Genomic DNA, 19,960 nt, shown 5'->3' on the forward strand with positions numbered 1-19,960 from the left:
TCCAGCACAGGGGTTTTGGTAGTGCAACTGAATTGACTCATACTCTCCCTCTTCTGAACCACTCAGGAGTAGCTCAAGGCAAGTAGTTCACAGCAGAGCGTCTCTCCCAAAATCTTGTCCATTGTTCATGGTGTAGCAGCTGGACCCTGAACCATGAAAAATGTCCACATAATAGCTTTATGTTGGTGCTTGCCTATCTATATGTTTGGACTGTAAATGGAGGTAAAATCTAGAGATACATTAGTTTCCAGACCACAAATAAATTAGTTTCCAGCATTTAGAATAATCATAACCATTAGGAACCCTTAAAAGACTAGGTGTATGGATTGACAAGTTATGCATTGTTGGATTGTATTACTTAGACAGAAGCCTAAACTCTGAAATCAGTCTGAATAAACCAAATTCCAGTCTTTAAAAAGCCTTGTTGTAAAATGTAAAGGAAAGTCTACTGGAAAAGGAATAATTAATAAATCCAGAGTAGAAAGAGCACAGAGTCATGTAATTTAATAGATATAAAGGACTTTCCTTACCTCCACATTCAAGTTCATACTGCATTTTTTGGACTCAAACTACCACTGTGATGCTAAGAGATGTTTTTGAAGAGAATTGCTAGATTATTTCTTTTTCCTGCAACCTCCCCCCATGCTGATAAATCAACACAGAGAGCATGTATTTACCTTACCACAAGAGAGCACTAAGACTGAAGCTACACTCAGATGGGAGTCTTTACAACCCAAAACAAGCAACAAGCTGACAATCAGTCTTCGATAGAAACTAATCATGTGCTTTCATGATACGAAAAATATTTTCACCTTCTACAAGCAGTAAACTAGGCAGGCTCAAGATTAAACGATTCATCTAAGGTTAAAAAAAAATCAGAAAGAAACCATGTAAAGGTTTCCATTAAGGTACATTAAGAATGGACTACAGATCTAGTCTTGTAAGAGTCTATTAGTCCATCTATCCATCATCTGTATCAAAAGTAATGAAAGACAATAAAGACAACAGTGTCCACAAGCATTAAGTTCACTAAATATTGGGGAAAGATTCTCCCTGACATGAACTTGACTAAAATACCTAGTTTTGTAATTCAAATAACTTAATATGCATAGTATGGTTATTAGTAAAGCATAGTAAATTACCAGGGCCAACTAAGCATCAGTGTAATACCATTGGCTACAATGACTGTGTCATGGGTATTTTCATTGCAGAGCTATGAAGATATGACATATGTTTAAAAAGTTTTCACAAATAGCAAGAAGTTTTGCATCTAGGAAAAGAATGAAAACTCATTGGATGCCCATTGCAGATAAAAGTTTGAGTTTTCTGTGTGCATCTTTGGCATTCCACAGTGAAAAAAAATTCCAAGCTGGTTTACAATGAATATTTTCTAAGACATTCAGACAAGCCAAACACTAACATATCCTTTTTGTATCCATATTGCACCTCCTAGGCCTGAATTAATTATAGAAAAAAATATCAAAAGGAAAGCAAGCTCCAAGAACATGTGCCTTGCAGAGCCATTTCAAAAGTAATATGGATGTAATAAGGATTGAAAACTAAGTATCAACTCCTGCTTGACTCCTTTGAACAAGTATGCTCCACACACTTTGTACTTCCTCTGTTGCCTTGTCCTTAGAGGTACAGATCCTGTATTTGATAAAGACCTTTCAAGACAGAAATGCTAAAACACTGCAAAGGGCAGAAAAAAACACCCTATCTATAACTCCTCCTGGCACACCAGTTGATGCACCTGCCTTCTACAAAAGACTATGCCTAAACCCACAGGTTACTGCACAATGCATAACCATATATATCACTGCTATGGCAGGCTCTACAACAAATTTACTCCACATATATATAGCATATGACATTGAATATTTCTGAAAAAAATATATTATCAGAGTTCATTTACTTTGTTTTTTTTTAAATTTATATTATGCATTTATAACTTCTATGCATATTTTAGTTTATAAAATGTCATATGGAAATTTTATCCTATTAAATATTGCTCAATACTTACTATTATTTATTAAAATTATTCTAGGTTAGAATAGGGCTTTAATTTAAAATTTATCTCCTTCTTAAACTTATAAACCACTTGCAAATACATAAATACACTTTCAAAACTGGTAAAATACCCTTTTTTAATTCATAGAGAATTATCCACAGGAGTTTGAGAAGCAGATTATGTTGCATAAATAAGGTATATATCAAAATTTAACTATGTCAATATCCCCTTTTACTTTTCCAAAATCTCTTTTCTTTCCATGAACGTGTTTAAACCTTATGATAAATACCCAACACATTTATCACAGAATCACAGAATATGCTGAGTTGGAAGAGACCCAAGAGGATTCATCAAGAATTTTCATTGTTAAGAGATTGTTTCAGAAAGCAGAAAATAAAATCATGGCGCCCTTAGAAGTTTTGAATATGCATTTGAGTGTTGTAGTCTAGACTTTTAGTTATATATTTTTCTCATGTCTTATAATTTCAAGAGCCTATTTAAATCCCATTGAGGTATTTGCCATATTAATGCATATTAAGGAAAACCAGCTGCAGTAAATTTATTTAAAATCTAATCAGTATTGCACAGGCAAAACTTAAAAGTAATATAAATATGATATTAGCTAATATATACAGAGGGGGTATGATAAAGTCTCTAAAGAAAGAAGCACAGTTTGCAGCACAGATTTCAGAAAATAAATAGGTGTGCAATAGCACACAAGAATAGTGCAGTGATCTAATCTTTCAGTTCATCAGAACTTCATCTTTGTTACCTCTTGCTTTCTGTATCTGAACAGCAAATGTTCAATGATCTGGCATGTAGCAGAATGCTCTCTGAAACACAGAGCATGTTTGAATTGGCAAAGCAAGCTTTAGAAAGATAACCTTTCAAATATAACATTACTACATTATCTTAAAAGTAGATAAAAATTCTGTGGTAATCTTCTACTTTTTGGCATTATTTTCTGAAATAAAAAGCTTTCCTCCTTCTAAAAGTGCTTAGCAAGAGTCAAAAAGTCAAATATAACAGAAGTACATGATATGTTTACTATGTGTGACTTACCAATGGAACTAGCCTACTACAGACCCCCCAAATACATATGGCTTCTCCAGAAGAAATCTCCTCAATATACTGTTATTTTAAACCTCTACTGAAAACAGTTTAACTGAAGGAGGACAACATCCCTCATAACAGCCAGAGCAGGAAAGGCAGATGAGTAGTTTTGTTTCATTCTTCAGGATTAAAACCAACCAAACAACAAATCTCCAACACAGTGCAATTACAGCTGTTGAAATTAAAATGACCTCGCACAGCCAGAAAGGTGTAGCGCTGCTAAAATTTGACAGCTATAAGCCAAAAGAAATGCTGGATAACGTACAACTCAAATCTTTGTAATAAGGCAATGACATTTAAGATAGAAAAGCCTATCTGAGAAGAGTAAGTACACAAAATTAGGAATATTGCACTAAGAACTTTGTTGTTTGTCATGTTAGAAGGTACAGTCATATCTGTTTAGAAGTAACAATAATACAAGTGATGCCACTGCATTGCTATCAGGGTACACTATCAACTCAGTAAATACAAATGACAAAAAGTAGACTGAAAAACAGAAAAGCTCACCACTTCTTCATGCCTGCATTTTCTCACATTAATTCCATTAATCTGTTATTAAAAAGATAAAGAGAAGACTTACTCTACATTTCATAAGTATAGATTTCATTTCACTTTTCTAGAAAAATACACTGTACTCACCTGTAGAATTGCATCTCCTATAAAGAGTAAACCTGAAAGTTCAGCTGAAAACAGAAAGCATATTTTTCACTCATTTTGTACAAAACATCCTACATTTTGTGTACATGAATTCTAATTTAACTTAATGTTTTTATATAACCTTTTAAAACTTAAACAAAAAACCTAATAAAAACCCAACATAAAACTTCCAAATAAATTATTTGGCTTTTCTTTTTCAAACCTTTTTTTAAATACTAGTATTTCAGTGTTACAATAAGAGAGTCTATCCAGCTCAAGTACAACACTATAAAACATCATCCACAAATCACTAGGACTTTTCAGGCCATTATGGTGTGGTATGGTATACTTTTCTGAATAGAAAGTGACTGCAGGACTAGGTCTTATTTGCCTGTGAGAGATCATTTCTTACAAACCGAGAAAAAAGCAAAGTGGTACTCCAGAGCTATTTATGGATGACTAATTTAACATGTAAACTATTACCAAAGATGTAAGATCCTTTGGATTCATTTTTGATCAACTCTGATAAATAACATGGAGTATTCATATTTAGTAACACTTAATATGCCGAGGAGCTGAAAACCAGTATATTGTGCAAAATTACTAGCCAAACTGAATTTGATTGTTAAAACAAAGCAGTATCACAGTTAAAAAAATCTAATTCTTCACTTGCACTTTTTGAATATTGTGTTGTGTTTCAGAGCTATCTGATTCAAATATACTTTGTAAGCACACCAGAAATAGAACAAAGATGAAGTGTCTATAAAGAAATTAATAATCTCTAACATCAGAATGTTAACAGATTACATTTGATTATTCACCCATAGCATTCCATATCATCCCAGAAGATACTGTCTGGAAAAGACCACAACTGGGTTTGATCCAAAAAACTTTACTTATTTCCATGAGGGCAGTAAAGGTTGAGGGGTAGCACTGCATGTAACAGAAGGGTTAGAATGTATGGAGCTCACAGAGGGCAAGGGCACAGTTGAGAACCTCTGGGCAAATAAATAATGTTGAAGTCTGCTGCAGACCTCCCAGACAGGATGATGATGCTGGCAAGTAAGTCTTTGAAGAACTAAGGGACACATACTAGCCAACTGCCCTTGTCCTTATGGGGGACTTCAACTTTTGAGAAATTAACTTGGGAGCATGACACAGCTGGTACAATCTAGACCAGAAGCTTCCTAAACAACTTGGATGACAACTTTATGGAACAGATCCTAAGGGAGCTGACCTGGAAAGATGTCCTCCCTAATCTGATGCTTGTCAACAGGGTGGATCTCATGAGCAAAGTGGAGTTTGGTGGCCATCTTGGCCACAGTGACAGGAAGAAAAAATGACCACGAAACCTCCACCATAGTCATGAGGAGAGCAGACTTCAGGCTTTTCAGGCAATTAGTAAGTAAGTCTCCTGGGAAAATGTTTTTGCAGTTGCTGGGGTCCATCAGCACTGGTCACTTTTCAAACATCACCTCCTAAGGGCAAAGGAACAGGCAACTCCCAAATGTCAGAAGGCAAGCAGGTGAGGCAGAAGGCCAGCTTGGCTAAGCAGGGATCTTCTACTGGAAAAGAGGCAAAAAGGAAGATGTATGCCAAGTGCAAGCAAGGTCAAGTGACATGGGAAGAATTCAGAGATGCTGCTTGCCACTGTAGGGAGAAAATTCATATGGCCAGATCTCAGCTGGAGTTGAAGCTGGCCAGAAATGTGGGGGACAATAAAATTTTTTTCAAATTTATTAATGGCAATAGGCAGTATAAAATATCATCGGCCCATTACAGCATGAAGATGGTCACCTTACAAACAGTGGCAGAGACAAGACTGAGGTGTTTAACATTTCCTTTGCCTCCGTCTTCAACATGGATGATCAATAAAGGGAGTCTCAGTGCCCTGAGCTGGAGGACTATGGCTTTGAGAATGATCCCAGCTGACTCTGAAATTGTGCACGATCTTGTCAGAGACTGAAAGAATTAATGGCTTAAATATTGTAAGATCACCAAAAGACTTTTGTCCACTGTAACACACTGAAAAGAAACAGCTGCTCATCCAGCAAGGCCTACCCATACCTGAATATGCCTACTGCATAAGGACCTTCAGGTGAGATAAGTGGGTGCCATTGTCCAGCTGTCTGGGGTGCAGAAGGTACAAACTGGATTTCCAGATAAGAAATAAGCAAAGTGGCTAATAGGAGACAAATCCTGTCAGGTGAGATAATCCTTCTTATAATGCCAATGTCCTCCCTTACATGATGACTCTGCTGTAAAAATCCCTCCAGGAAACCTCAAAGACATTTTGCATCTATCCTAGGCTGTTCATCTCAAGTGATGGACCATGATGGACCATGACGAATGTTGACATAATAGGCAGCTATAACGTCTTAGGAGATCTCAGAGACTTGTGGCATGTCCTTTGACACTATCCATTGTAAAACTCCCTACCCCAGGGGAGGTATAAGGCATTCCTATCTGAGCTTGAAGTGTATAGTAACTCATGAAGTCTTTCAGTTTTTTTGGAGGGGACCATAACTTTCATAGGACTGCAACCATCACTTTAACCAACAGACACGGAAGCTGAAACTATCAAGTTTCATCGCTGGATCCAGTGGGTAGTGACTTTATATATCTTAGCACCGTTGCCCTTTCTCTTTCTCTCCCTTATACATTTTCTCAAGTGTGATTTTTATGCTTTAATATTGCTGTATTACTATAGATCACACCCAAAATGGCAACATACCTGTTTACCTTTGAAACAAAATTGTTCTAAAATAAATCCTACATACATGGATTATTCAGTGTTGTTTCACTCTAATCCCCCCCAAGCGACTTATTAACAAGAACCTAGGTCACTCTCCCCACCTGGGGTAGATTTTAACAGATCTACTGCTTCAGCTGTATTCCTACAAATCTATGAGACCTGATGGGATTCATCCAAGAATCCTCAAAGAGATAGCTGATGTCATTACAAAACCTGTCTCAGTGATTTTTGAGTGGTCTTGGGATTCTGGAGAGGACCCAGCTGACTGGAAGGTGGCAAACATTGTCCCAGTTTTCAAGAAGGGCAAAAAGGTGGACCCTGGAAACTACAGGTCTGTCAGTCTCACTTCAGTGCCTGGTAAAGTTATGGAGAAGATTATTCTGGGAAGTATTGAAAACCACTTGAAAGACATTGCAGTCATCAGTCACAGCCAGCACAGATTCATGAGGGGAAAGTCCGGCTTATGCAATCTGGTTTCCTTCTGTGACAAGGTAGCCCACCTAGCTGATCAAAGGAAGCCAGTTGATGTCATCTTTTTGGATTTCAGTAAAGCTTTCAATACTGTCTCTCACCATATCCTTCTGGACAAAATGTCCAGATAAACACATCATGCGGCAGGTGAACAATTAGCTCACAGATCAAGAACAGATGGTAATATTGAATGGGGTAACATCAGATGGTGACCTGTCAATAGTGGAGCTCCACAAGGCTCCTTCTCAGGCCTTGTGCTCTTCAGTATCTTCATATAGTACTTGGACACAGGACTAGAAGGGATTCTCAGCAAGTCTGTAGATGACACAAAATTGGGAGGAGCTGCTGACTTCCTCCAATTCAGAGGCCCTGCACAGAGATCTTAATAAATCAGAGGACTGGGCAATCACTAACCATATGACATTCAACAAGGGAAAGTGTCAGATTCCACACACTGGAATGCAGCAACCCCAGATACATGGACAGACTGTGGAATGAGATGCTGGAAAGCAGTGATGAGGAAAGGGACTTGGGGGTCCTGGTCGACAGCATGCTGAATATGAGTCAGCAGAGCCTTGGCAGCCAGGAGACCCAATCAGGTCCGGGGGGAGCATCAAGCACAGCACTGCCAGCTGGTCAAGGGAGGTGATTGTCCTGCTCTGCTCTGCACTGGGGCGGCCTCACCTTGGATACTGTGTGCAGTTTTGGGCACCACGATCTAAGAAAGATATAAAGCTATTAAACAGCATCCAAAGACAAGCTGCAGAGGTGGTGAAGGGCCTTGAGGGGAAGTCGTACCAGGAGCGGCTGAGGTCACTTGGTCTGTTCAGCCTGGAGAAGAGAAGGCTGAGGAGAGAACTCGTAATCTACAGCTTCCTTGTGAAAGGAAGAAGAGGGGTAGACACTGACCTCTTCATTCTCTGGTGACCAGTGACAAAACCCAAGCGAACAGCCTGAAGTTGTGTCAGGGGAGGCTTAGGTTCAATATTAGAAAGAGGGTCTTCATCCAGAGGGTAGTTGGATGTTGAACAGGCTCTCCAGAGAAGCAGTCACAGCATCAAGCCTGACACAGTTCAAGTAGTGTTTAGACAAGATTGTCGGGCACATGGTGTGACTCAGGGATGGTCTTGTGCAAGGCTAAGAGTTGGAGGCAAGGATCCTTGTGGGTCTCTTCCAACTTGGCATATTCTGTGACTCTGAGTTGTAAAACTGGAGCCAATATTGACAAAAATTATGATACTCAATTCTGTGTTTGAAGGGGTGGTGCTATTAGCTATATGTAACAAAGGATGCTCAAATTATTGTAGGATAGACATTCGGATTTATTTTCTTATTTTTTTAATAAATACATACCTCAATATTCCTCTTCAGACACTGAACCTGTATTTGCTAACACTTCATGTACAGCCTAATGTGTTAGCTTAAGCAGCCTATGTGCAGCAATGGTTTTACAGATTGCATCAAATGTCAGATTCTTGTTTAGAAGTCCAATGAAAGAGCTTAAAGTAATTGGGAGGAGGGCAGAACCAAACCTTCAAGGTTTTCATGTACAGGCTTTGGGTCAAACAGCATTTTTTATTTCAAAGTTCCCTAGTACAGGCTTATGGCATGACAGTGTCCACATCACAACAGTCTCCTACACAAGAGATATCCCTCAAATCTAGCTCTCTAAAAATCAGCAGTATTTTTATTGAAAGGAGTAATGAAGGTTACATTTCAGGTAGGTTCTGAGGCTAGAAGCAATGTATTAGCCACTGCAGCAAAAAAGTAATGACAAAAATAAAACTGTGCACTTCTGTGTGCTCAAGTAAACTTAAGTCTATCTTTCTTATTTTTCCTGCAGTGTTTAATAGCATTTTAATAGCTAGCATAGGTAATAATTGCCACATTTTATGTATGTATCTACCTATATGCATACTGAAAAGAATGTAGTCACAACTACAACTTCATAAAGTTACCCTTACTGCCATCCTTAGAGACTCATTCCATGCTACTCCACAGTCTCCCTATGTACAACTTTCACACTTGCCTTTCAAAGTTGGCTTTCAGTTCTCAATACACTGATTTTCTATGTCTCTCTTTATCTGTGTGGGTGAAGATGAGACATTTTTTAAGCTGGAATAGTTAAATTGTGGGGAAGCATCATTCTTGGATTTGTGCATTACAGATGGAGGGAAATGCTTTTGAATTTACATTTCTGGCCTTACACAAACACACACAAAAATAACAGAGATATTAGTGCTGATTAACAACCTTCCTCTCTTGTAACTGTGTAAAACTTGAGCTGTTTAACTATTACCCATGTTTCTAACCCATATACCATTCCAAGAATTTCAAAACTTTGCCTATTAAAAACAATACAGAGATTTAGCACCAGTTCTGTTTGTATAAAAAATAAGTACGGTTAAGATTTCATGCAGTACCAGTTTTGCTAATATGAGTTGTTGCAAATGCTTACACAGCTCAAAGTTATTTTTATTGCTGAAATACCACAGAAGTATTATCAAGGTTTTGCCATTAGCCACCCCTACACCCCTATCTCAATACTACCCTACTAACCAGGTTAAAAAGTCATGCATTCTCCTCTTATGCTACCATGATTTAATAGCCAAACATTCAAGCTGATGCAGCTTCCTGAAAATAACTTTTGGGAATTAAAAGTCACAAAATCATTACTTTTTGCTAAATTTGCTAAACACCTTCATTCTCTAAATACCCTCATTTCTCTCCTTAAAATGCTTTATCAGAAGTAGTTTGCTTTTAAAAAATGTTGAACACTTTACAAATACAAACATTAATTCTGTACTTTTCCAGAGAAAGATTCTGAGGAAGAGAGAGATCCTAAAGACATGGGAGAGAAAGGGTACAACAACAGCATTTGTTTAATCCTGACTGAAGAATCTCAAAATTTAATATACCTTGCTTGAAGGGGTACATCAAAACAGACTGTACTAAGCTGATACTCACCTCTTTGTTCTTTGGAAATCTTAGAAATGACGACTGGAATATTATGTTCTGCTCCACCCTGAAAATAGAATAAATGACAATCTCATCAGTCACTAAAATTGTCTTTTTGCTTAAAATTATACTTTACATTTTCTCTAAATGTAGTTTTTAGAGAGATTGAGAAAAATCTTATTCTGCATTTCCTTTTTTTGTTGTTTTTTTAAGGAATATTTGATTGTGATTAATTCCTTATTGCCTATCATAAAGACATTTTCAGTTGCCATCATTAACTGAGGAAGTGAATGCAAACTCTGCAAGACTTGATGAAAAATAACATCAGTTTATCTGAATTCTTGAGAGCTTAATGTATGAAATCGTGTTCTGCCAGAGCAGAATGGCCATCCCCCTACAATGGCAACCATGCTGTGACCACTTAGTTTTCATGCTGGCAAGAAACAGGTAAACAAAGTGCAAGAAAGAAGGCTTAGATTTTTCATCTCAAAAGCAGCCTTTATTTGGTTCTGTCTCTGTCACATAAGCACAAAGAGTGAGGAAAGCAGTGGCATAAGTAACGAAGAAACATTAAGAGAGGGAACAGTAGGTGTTCACTAAATGTGGAGAAATAAAGGAAAACTGGACAATAATTCTATAGTTCGGCAAAAATTCAACACTGTTGCTTCATTCAGTTTATCCTGTTGGGTCTGGAAACATTTATGGTTCTTAAGAATAAAGTAATAAAAGTAAATCATAAATAAAAAGCAAATTCAAAGGAAGGAAAGTCAAATATACACAGGGACACAAATAGTTTTTCCTCTGCAGAGAGTATCAAAGTATAAACCTGAATGCAATCTCTATAAATTCAAATCATCAGAAACAACAGTGTTATTTTGCTTAGGGATCCTGGTTAAGGGTTTCCTTACTCTTCAGTAGCTAATTTTACTTTGGAAACAATGGCTTTCTTATGTTCAGGCATCAAATGTTCAGGTGTGGAAAAGACTGACATGGGTATTTTGATGGTCTAAGGAACAGCACATATCCTGTCTTCATATAACAGCCAATTGTTTGAAAGTGAACAGACTCAAGTGCTGAACTCCTGTTGCTATCATGGAATAAAGATTAAGCTCCTGTGAAACGGCAGCATTTTAAATGGGATTAATGTTTTTTCTGCTAGTGGCTATAAATGCAAATGGTCTTAGAAACACAGAATTAATAAAGATCTCAGTAATATTAAAACAATTATGCATCTACAGGAAAAGTTCTACTGGCATTGCTTGAGATGAGTGTAGACAAGCACAGAACATATCCATATTTGTAGCACAGAGTATTCACTCCACAAAGACCACAGGGTACCTTCTTTTTAGTCAGGCTGAGACATGTATTCAGATTAATTAAATTGCAGTTATATAACTTGTTGAATATCTTCCACCAGAGGAACAGAACAGTAAAAGTTTGCTTTGTTGAAGATAATCAGCTCAAGCTTACTAAATTTGTAAGACTTAACCTATGCATGCTACATTTTTAAGTCACATGCACATTTAATTTCTTCCAAACTTTTCAGAGAAATAATTGTGTCATTCTCCACCTAAGCTTCCAGTGTTACACACATGTTGCACTGTACAGGATATTTAAAGGCCAGCAAAGAATTGTAGGGTTTAAAGCTCAGCACAGCTAACACAGGTCCTTTTTTCTCACTAAAACGACCTCCCTTTGTAGATTCATCTTTCCAGTAAAGAGGGAAATTACTGTTATTACTAAGCCAGTCTGCAATGCACACAACATGATTGTTTCTCTCTCATTTTATTACTTGTACCTAAATCCATTTACATGGCAGATTTGAAGAAGCTTTTAGTAATGTTCTACTGAAGCAAATTCTCTCATCTCACTGCAACCCAGTCTGACCAATATGAAGGCTTCTTTTTAAATTAGTCATAGGATGTATTGCCTGTTATTCTAAGAAACAAAAAAATCAAAATAGGAAATAGAAAATTGCTAACCACCTATCTATACCTAGTCACTGTTAGCAGTTCATAACAAGATAGGTTATATACTCTGCCAACATCTTTTTGAATACTACTTCATATTGACACTGCAGTCTTGCCCCCTACATTCTCCATTCTCCTCTGTCCTGAGTAGGAAAACATGTATGCATGTCTAAATTCTGGTTTTGTAGACTCAGGAGAGATATTCCTCTGAAGAAACTTCTGGGAACAGAGGTGGCTTTTCCATTACTCTGAATTTTCCCTCCCTTTGGTATGGACATGTAGTTATAATCTCAGACCAGAGGAGGGACAAAAATACAAGTAATGGTCTTGAAGACTTAATGGCTCAGACTTTTACCAGAATCTAACATCGATCTTTCTCACACAAATTTTCTTTATAATTTTTTCCTTAATCAGGAAAGGATATGGCTGGAATAATGGTAGCTGCTCACCTGTAGAGGTGGACCTGCTAAAAAAAGGCAGAGGAAGCTCTAATCACTGGCAGCTCTTTGAAGCTCACTGTCCTGGATGTTGGCCACTACTGGTAAGAGGTCACTCACACCTCCTTTCAAAGTGTCACATGATACACTCCTAAAGACTTTTTCTTACCCCAGTGTCTTATGTGTAAGGTTTTTTTTCAGAAGTTTTTATCATATGAAAAATACAGCAAATGAAACTAGTAACTTTTATTGACAAAGGCTGGGGTTTTTTTGTCTGGCGCTTAAGTATAATTAGAAAATCACCTTTTTTTTTTTTCCTGAGCAGAAAGGGTTTATAAAAAATTGGACCAATTGTTGGACTTTACAGTCATTAGAGTTTGACAATGGATGGTATGTTTTTACTTCATACTAAAAGGTGACATTTTCACTAATAAAAATAGCTTTAAGGTCTATGGCCACTGATTTTTTAACCAAGTCACATGGAAAAGTAAAAACAAATCTCAGCAGATCTGTGACACTCTTAATAATTTAGAATGAATGATCAAAACAGAGGCAGGAAAATGGCACTATACTGAGTCCTGGTAACCAGACTAGAACATCAAACCTTCATTTGTTTAATGAACTATCAATTTTGTTGCCTATTTCTGCAACACTATACTCCAGTTATTGAAAAATGTTATGTTATTTCAGAAGTCATACTCTTAGCAGAATCTTTTGATAAAGCTCTGCATCTCAAAGTAGTCAGAGATGTGATAAATTACTGAAATACTACACTAACCAAATTTTTCATCTATCTCCATGGCTATTCCTTCACAGTCAAATGTTTATCAAGAGGCTTCAGAAATGAGAAAATAATTCCTTCAAAAGAGTGTAAAGCCGATCAGTTCTGCTTCAAATACAATCACACTTTTACCATTATCTTCAGTAGAATGAAGTACAGCAAGACACTTTAAAAGAGTGGTTATAAGCAACTTTTAAAGAACTGAAGTTTAGGTCTTGTGCAAAAGTCAATCTCATAAGGTTTTTTTTAAGCAGTTGGCTGCATCTGTGATTTTCATCAATATAGTTGGAGCACTGAGGTTGTAAGAAAAAGGAAGAGAGTTTCCCTCATAGACAAGCAGAAAAAACATAATAGCTTTATCTTGGAAACATTGACATTTTGTCCTTCTGCTCTTCAGAAAAAAAAAAAAACAATGCCAAGAGCCCAAAACACTTGAGGCTGGACAAGACACTTTCAAAATGTAGTCAAGAGACAAGTTAAAGGTGTCTTGATCATGTGAGATTTCTGAGCATTTAAGTTAGCCAAAAAAAAAAGGTATCACAATGCCCTAGAGCTGAATGGCAAATCTAGACAAATTCATAACAAAGTATAAGCAAGTTCTCTAAAGCGAGGGACATTAATCACTGTACTGCTGTAATTAACCCATCAGATAAACTGCATCCTCTGTTATACACCACAGTCAGAAAATAACTCCTCAGGTAAGTCCCATCTTTCTGTAGTAAGACAAGTACCACAGTTCATGGGGCTGTGAGAATTACTAACACAAGGAGGAGAGGCCTCAATCCTTCTCACTCGACAGGGTGCATTGTAGACCTTTGCTTTCAGGTACTGTTTCAAATAATTACATTTGTATTTAAAACTAATAACAAATACAAATTCTTCATTGAAGTTCAGCAATCTTCCAAAACAAAACAAAACAAAGTAGCCAACTTTTATTCATCTTCAAAAGAAAGCATATTGAATGACACATTTTAAACAGAAAACTGGCACTTTTCAGAGTATTTGGAATTGACATTGACACTTCATGGAATACCTAAAAAGTTCGCTTCAGTGAGTTTTGTTTACTAAACTAAAAAATAAATTACTGTAAATTCCAGCTCTAAGTGGTTTCTTACAGCAAACTTAAAATTATAATAACAGAGTATATTAATTATTTATTTTAGATTGTGTTGGCTTCTTGCTTGTTAATCTTTCTTTGTGAGAATGTAATAAAAAAAGTTCCACATTATTGGCTTTTTAAAAAAAATAATAATTTTGAAGTAATAAATCATACTGCCTTATACACATTTACAGTATAACCTGGGCCATAAAATTCAGCTCATCATTTTCATTATGTAATCTATGCCATACAAGTAAGCTGGAGTTTCCTTTGTTAAAAAGAGATCTCTTTTGTATTTAATCACTTTTTTGAAGGGAGTTCATCGCTTGATTGTTAGTTATTCCAAAAATTAAAGATTGTCCATTCACACCTGAACATCTGTATCTTAAACTTTCCACCACTTAGACTAATTTTGATCAAAATATCCATGAAATAAAATAATCTTAGAGAATATATATTTTGCTCTAAAAATTTCAGAATATTGTTTCACTAATTTAAGAAAGACCATTGCACATTCAATATTTATATTTTGTAAAGATATTTTACTTCATAAAATGTACATAATACTTAAATAATGTCATCAAGAAATTGTCAACAATTTTAATTCTAAATGATTACCCATCATAATGCATAAGTAAAAATCAAATTTAGTGACTCTGTAGATTTCCTCTCCAAACATCAAAAGTCCTCACTGTAACCCATTATTTCTTAATACCAGCTAAATAAAACCTCATTTTCCCGTGCACATGATTTTACACTGACATGCATTAATTTCATCATTATTCACTGATCTGTGACCCATAATAATACTGGAGGTGCCATTGGCCAAACTGATGAGAAACTTTGGTGATAAAATAGCAATTAGTTTTCCTTGAATAGAGGTCTTCATGGGTCAGTAAGATAGCAGCAAGCATACCAAGACATATTTAAAAATTGGTATTTCTATTCAGCAATATTCTTATCAATGACAACACAAATGCACATTAATCCTTCTTATGAGTCACATATAAGGTCAATACTAGCAGCTGTTCACAGGAAAATCTATACTTTCACTTTATATGCATAATTTAAGCCTCTCTGCATTCATGTGAAGTACACTTCATTTTTTCCACTGCTATCTTGGGACTGAGGACTGCTGGGCTTAGAAGATAATCTTGTATTGTCTACATTCAGATTCAAAGCTAAGGTATGGTTTTCAAAATCATAGATTATGATGACAAAAATTATTAACCCTTCTTCCCTCTCTCAAAAAGGATCACCTACACTTACATATCATTTGAATCTCACTGAAGAAAGCAAAACATGATATATTGTTGTCTTTGAGAAGAAATGACACTTTTTGTCGTTAATGCAGCAAATTAATGTGATATTCTTTGTAGGAGAATTGACAATGAACTTATTGGCTGTTTCACGTGCCTGCTGCTGTAATTAAGCTTTTATTAATAAGCATTTAAATTAGAGTGCTGTTGAACAAAGTACAGTCTGCACAGTTGAAAACACTTCTCAACTCTTAAATCAAATCTTTGTACAGATTTGGTCAGTTTGAACCTTAAGAGAATCACCTTTCCATTGCCATCCATTACATAAGGCAGTGTAGTTGCTGGTTGCCTACTGCGACAGTATCTAACATACTAGAATACGTTTGCTCTCTTGTTTCTAGTCCTCTGAAATAGTTTGTCCTCATTAAAAGTAATATTGACTATATACAAAGACATCTTTTGTGTAACATGGAATAACATGAAAAACCCATCATCCTACCTTTATACTTAATCCAAATCCTCCTACAGTTTGTCTTCTAATCGTTACTGTTCTTTCCTGGGGAAAAAAACCCACAACATACTTTGTTAGATTTAACGTTTTCTGCTAGAACAACCGTATTCACACTTCAATAAGCTGTTTCTGTGCTTCCATCCTACATTGATTTTTGTTTTAATGAAGTTCTGAGTTTCCAAATGCAGAAATCCTATGGAACCTATGCTGCAGAGGAAAAAGACAAAACCTGGAAGAATAGCAGAGGTCCTGTCTCAAACAAAAAATATAATTTGTTCAATTTGCACTATACTAGCAAGTACTGCAATGCATTAAGAACCAAACTGTAGACATTGACAGGGCACAACATATGGATTTCAGAGATCTTAACCTTGACTAGTTCTAAATCAGTCCCATAGGCAGTCTGAACGCTACATGCTGAAGTACATGCACTGAACTCCTGTAGTGCATTTTCCAATTTAGTTTCGTGCAAAAGGAATACAATTTGTGTACTCCAAGATCACTCAGTGATGTGAGCCAAAGCATAAATGGATATGTTGCATAAATTCCTTTCAAAGCACAGTCCTGATCCAAATTAAACAAACAAACAAGTAAAAAGCCCAACAAACTAATACAAAGCCATTTCAGAGCAATGGTTTAAAAATTGTAACCAGTGATCTAGAGGGTGTTGTTACAGACAGAATTATTAAAAGCAATCCATTGCTTTCCTTTTATTGTTTGTCTTAAAATTTGTGCTGTAAAAACTGTAGACTAGTATCTGTCTTAGACATGACCACTTAAAAGAAAGACTTTTTGTTTCCTAGTCTGTCTTATTGATAGAATTAGTCAATTTAGGCAGTGTGGTAAAACAAGAACAACAACAACAACAAAAAAACTTATTAGCAGATATATCTTATGTCAGGATACAAAATATACGGATTATATAAAATTTTAATGTCCATTAAATATGGTCTAGATTTTATACTCATTTAATTACATCAATATTGGATAGCATAATGTCTTAACTATATATCATTTATTTCATCACAATCACCACAGATTGCCAGTGTCAGAAAGATTTGAGTAAGTCATTAGAAACATAACAGTGACAAAGATGAACTATCTACAAAGGTATTTTCTCTTCCTGACTTCATATATAGAAAGAAAAATAGAGGATCTACAGCTAAAATATAAGAGTTTTGGAAAAAAGTTGTTGGATAATTTTGGGGAAAATCAAGTTACCTTATTTGTTTTCTCATATTTGTGACAAATACGAACTGTGTAACTGCAGACAGAACAAGTATAAACTAGTCCAATGTTTTGGACAGTAAGACCAAATCGATTGCCTAAAATGAGACTTGCCATTTATTCATTTAGGATAGTGCTTGCAAAAGGTAGAATACTTGGAAACATTTATGCTAAGAAAGAGGTATATAATTTTGCTGTTAAATAGCCAAACATTTCAATTTTTATTTTCAATATAATCTTCTAAGAAGGAACTTTTATAATGCAGTTCCCAGAAACTGAGTTCAGGCCACAGATTTCCTTACAAAACCTGCCATGATGTTTCAGATGCAGGTAATGCTGCAGGCAGTATATTTAGGATAAACCAATATATGCCACAGTCTAATGCGCAGTCTTAGCTGAGTTTACACAAACGAACATGGAACAGTGAGATGTGGCTCCACTGGGAGCTGTATTTTTCCTTTTAACTTCACCTCATTTCCACTTCCAGCTTGTATTGAACATGTAAAGAACAAACGCTTGGCGTGTAGACACCAGTCAATAAATTCTAGTCCTTTTTGTTATACATGATCAAATCAAATAGAAAATACTTATGCTACCTAAGATGGTATTGAAAAATAGCAACCTCTCAATAAACTGGCTTGATCATGTTATATCAACCATGAATGGAGTAAAGAACCACAAACTACAGAATTAAATTCAACCAAAGTAGTATGCTCAGTGAAAAACAAAAATCTTCATTAATATTTGTAAATCATATGTCAGTACTCACTGTAAATAGTGGCAGCTGAACACATTATAAATTAGTTATGATTTTAAAAAAACTCAAGATAGAAAGCTATCCTGCAGAATATTTTTATCTTTGTCATATTTCTAAGCTAAACACATGCACAAATACTCATAAAAGAGTCAATAAAATATACTTTTTGGTTTTCACTCTAGCAAAGGAAGACTCAAGCCAGCCCTGAAAACATCTGATCTGGGATCTTTTGTGAGTTAGTAAGTGCTGTCTGAGAGAAAACTAGAAACATTTTACACTGGAGCAACATTACTTTTTTTAAGTAAAAGAAACACATAGTTCAGAAATACATAGCAGATTACTAAATAGGCAATACTGTGTAGAAGTAAGAAAAGAAACCAGAAAAATTTCAAGAAACTAATTTTTCAGCAAAACATAATTGATCAGAAGGTTTTGTCTACTATTTTTTCAAGTTTCTTTCTATCTCCATTGAAAGCTGCTATTAAAAATTTCAGGACTGGACATTTACTGAAATTAATTTCTCTTCAAAAACAATGCAAACTACAGTCACTTGAGTGACATACTATGTGTAATGAAGGCATTGCACTATGTTTAACCTGGGCTAATTAAACACACCTCACTCTTACACTAAAGAAACAATCCTTTGATGTAACTTTAGTAAAAAGACTTACATATTCTTCACAGCATGATAGGTAACAATAACTGACACGCAAATTATGTTCAAAAATGCAAATCATAATTACATACAAGTTATATATTTCATTAGTAAAACAGCAAAAATTCCCTAGTCGGCAATCCTAAATGTCATATAAACCTTATAGTGAAACAGCTTTTTCAGAACTGTCAGAAGCATCACAGATTTCATGCACCAGAATTTTGGATTAGGTTCAAACCCCAGTTTTGATCAGCTCTTTTTTAAATTTTATTTTTCCCCCAGAAGTCTAGAAAGAAAAATGATAGGAGTCATCAAACCACAGCTATCCACCATCTAATCTAAAACTGAGCCATTGGCCAGGGCAGATTGTCTTTTGCAATCAATAAAGAAAAAAAACCCACATTCAATTCAGGTGAGTCAAAGCAGGTGCCTAAGTTGGGTGTTAATCACCTTCATTGAGTATAGAGACAGGATATCAAATTTAACCTGGGAAAGACGATTCCTTTCCTTTAGAGTTGCAAAGTCCAATAAGGATTTTGATAGTAGATACTAGCTTTGAAATGTTTTGCCAGAAAACTCCTTTATCCAAGAGAGTTTTACTTTGTGACTTGCATGTAACTTTTTTTAGTGACAGGGTTAATTTTCAGTGCCATTCTCAGCCCAGGTGAACTGAATAAACTTTGTCTGCAAAGCCCTGTATTATAAAGAAAAACAATATTTTTATTATAATGATTAATTCAATACAGGAGCTTGACTGGTAAACTGAAGCAAATTATTTTCTTCTGATGCTTTAATTAGCATTTCAAATTAAAAATAACAATAATAAAATGTTTTTCTCTGGTCTAAAAGCTTTAAGTTCTTAAAATTACTTACAAATATTCATTAGTAAAATATGGCAACTGCTCTGCAAGGCAATACGTTTTGTACCAGTAAAGAAGTGCTCTAAGTATCTTGGTTGGCCATTTACGTTGTTTCAATTTAAAGATACTGATATTCCATCATTTAAATCTTACTAAAAATCTGTGTCAGCTATAGATTTTTCTAAAGTATTTTTCTTAGTTTTGCTTTCCCCTCTTTTTGCATAGCATGGGATTTTATGATTGAATTTGCAGGGGTTTTGCAAATTCCAAAAGCAGCTTCATCTCCAAGTTTACAAAATAATACTAGGTTCAGATGAAAACCAATTTATTTCACTATCAAGACTATAGAAAGTGTACTGTGAGCTTATAATTCTATTATCCCACTTGTTATCTACATTATACCAAACAGAGGGAAAGCTAGAGCTCCTAGGATCCCTAAAAGCAACTTTCAGAGAACTGT

The 19,960-nt window shown here is 35.7% G+C and overlaps 1 protein-coding gene across 2 annotated transcripts in view; it reads right to left on the minus strand.

Annotated features, from left to right (window-relative positions):
- Positions 1-19,960, minus strand: part of SNTG1 (syntrophin gamma 1) — a 339,484-nt gene that overhangs the window by 131,024 nt on the left and 188,500 nt on the right. For both annotated transcript variants that reach the window (XM_071553118.1, XM_071553119.1), the window contains exons 4-7: positions 15,990-16,046; positions 9,954-10,011; positions 3,764-3,807; positions 3,632-3,673 (exon numbers count right to left, since the gene is read on the minus strand). In XM_071553118.1, coding sequence (XP_071409219.1) covers positions 3,632-3,673; positions 3,764-3,807; positions 9,954-10,011; positions 15,990-16,046 — 201 coding nt within the window. The remainder of the gene's footprint in view (positions 1-3,631; positions 3,674-3,763; positions 3,808-9,953; positions 10,012-15,989; positions 16,047-19,960) is intronic.

This window comes from Pithys albifrons, chromosome 4 (assembly GCF_047495875.1).
Source record: "Pithys albifrons albifrons isolate INPA30051 chromosome 4, PitAlb_v1, whole genome shotgun sequence".
NCBI lineage: Eukaryota > Metazoa > Chordata > Aves > Passeriformes > Thamnophilidae > Pithys > Pithys albifrons.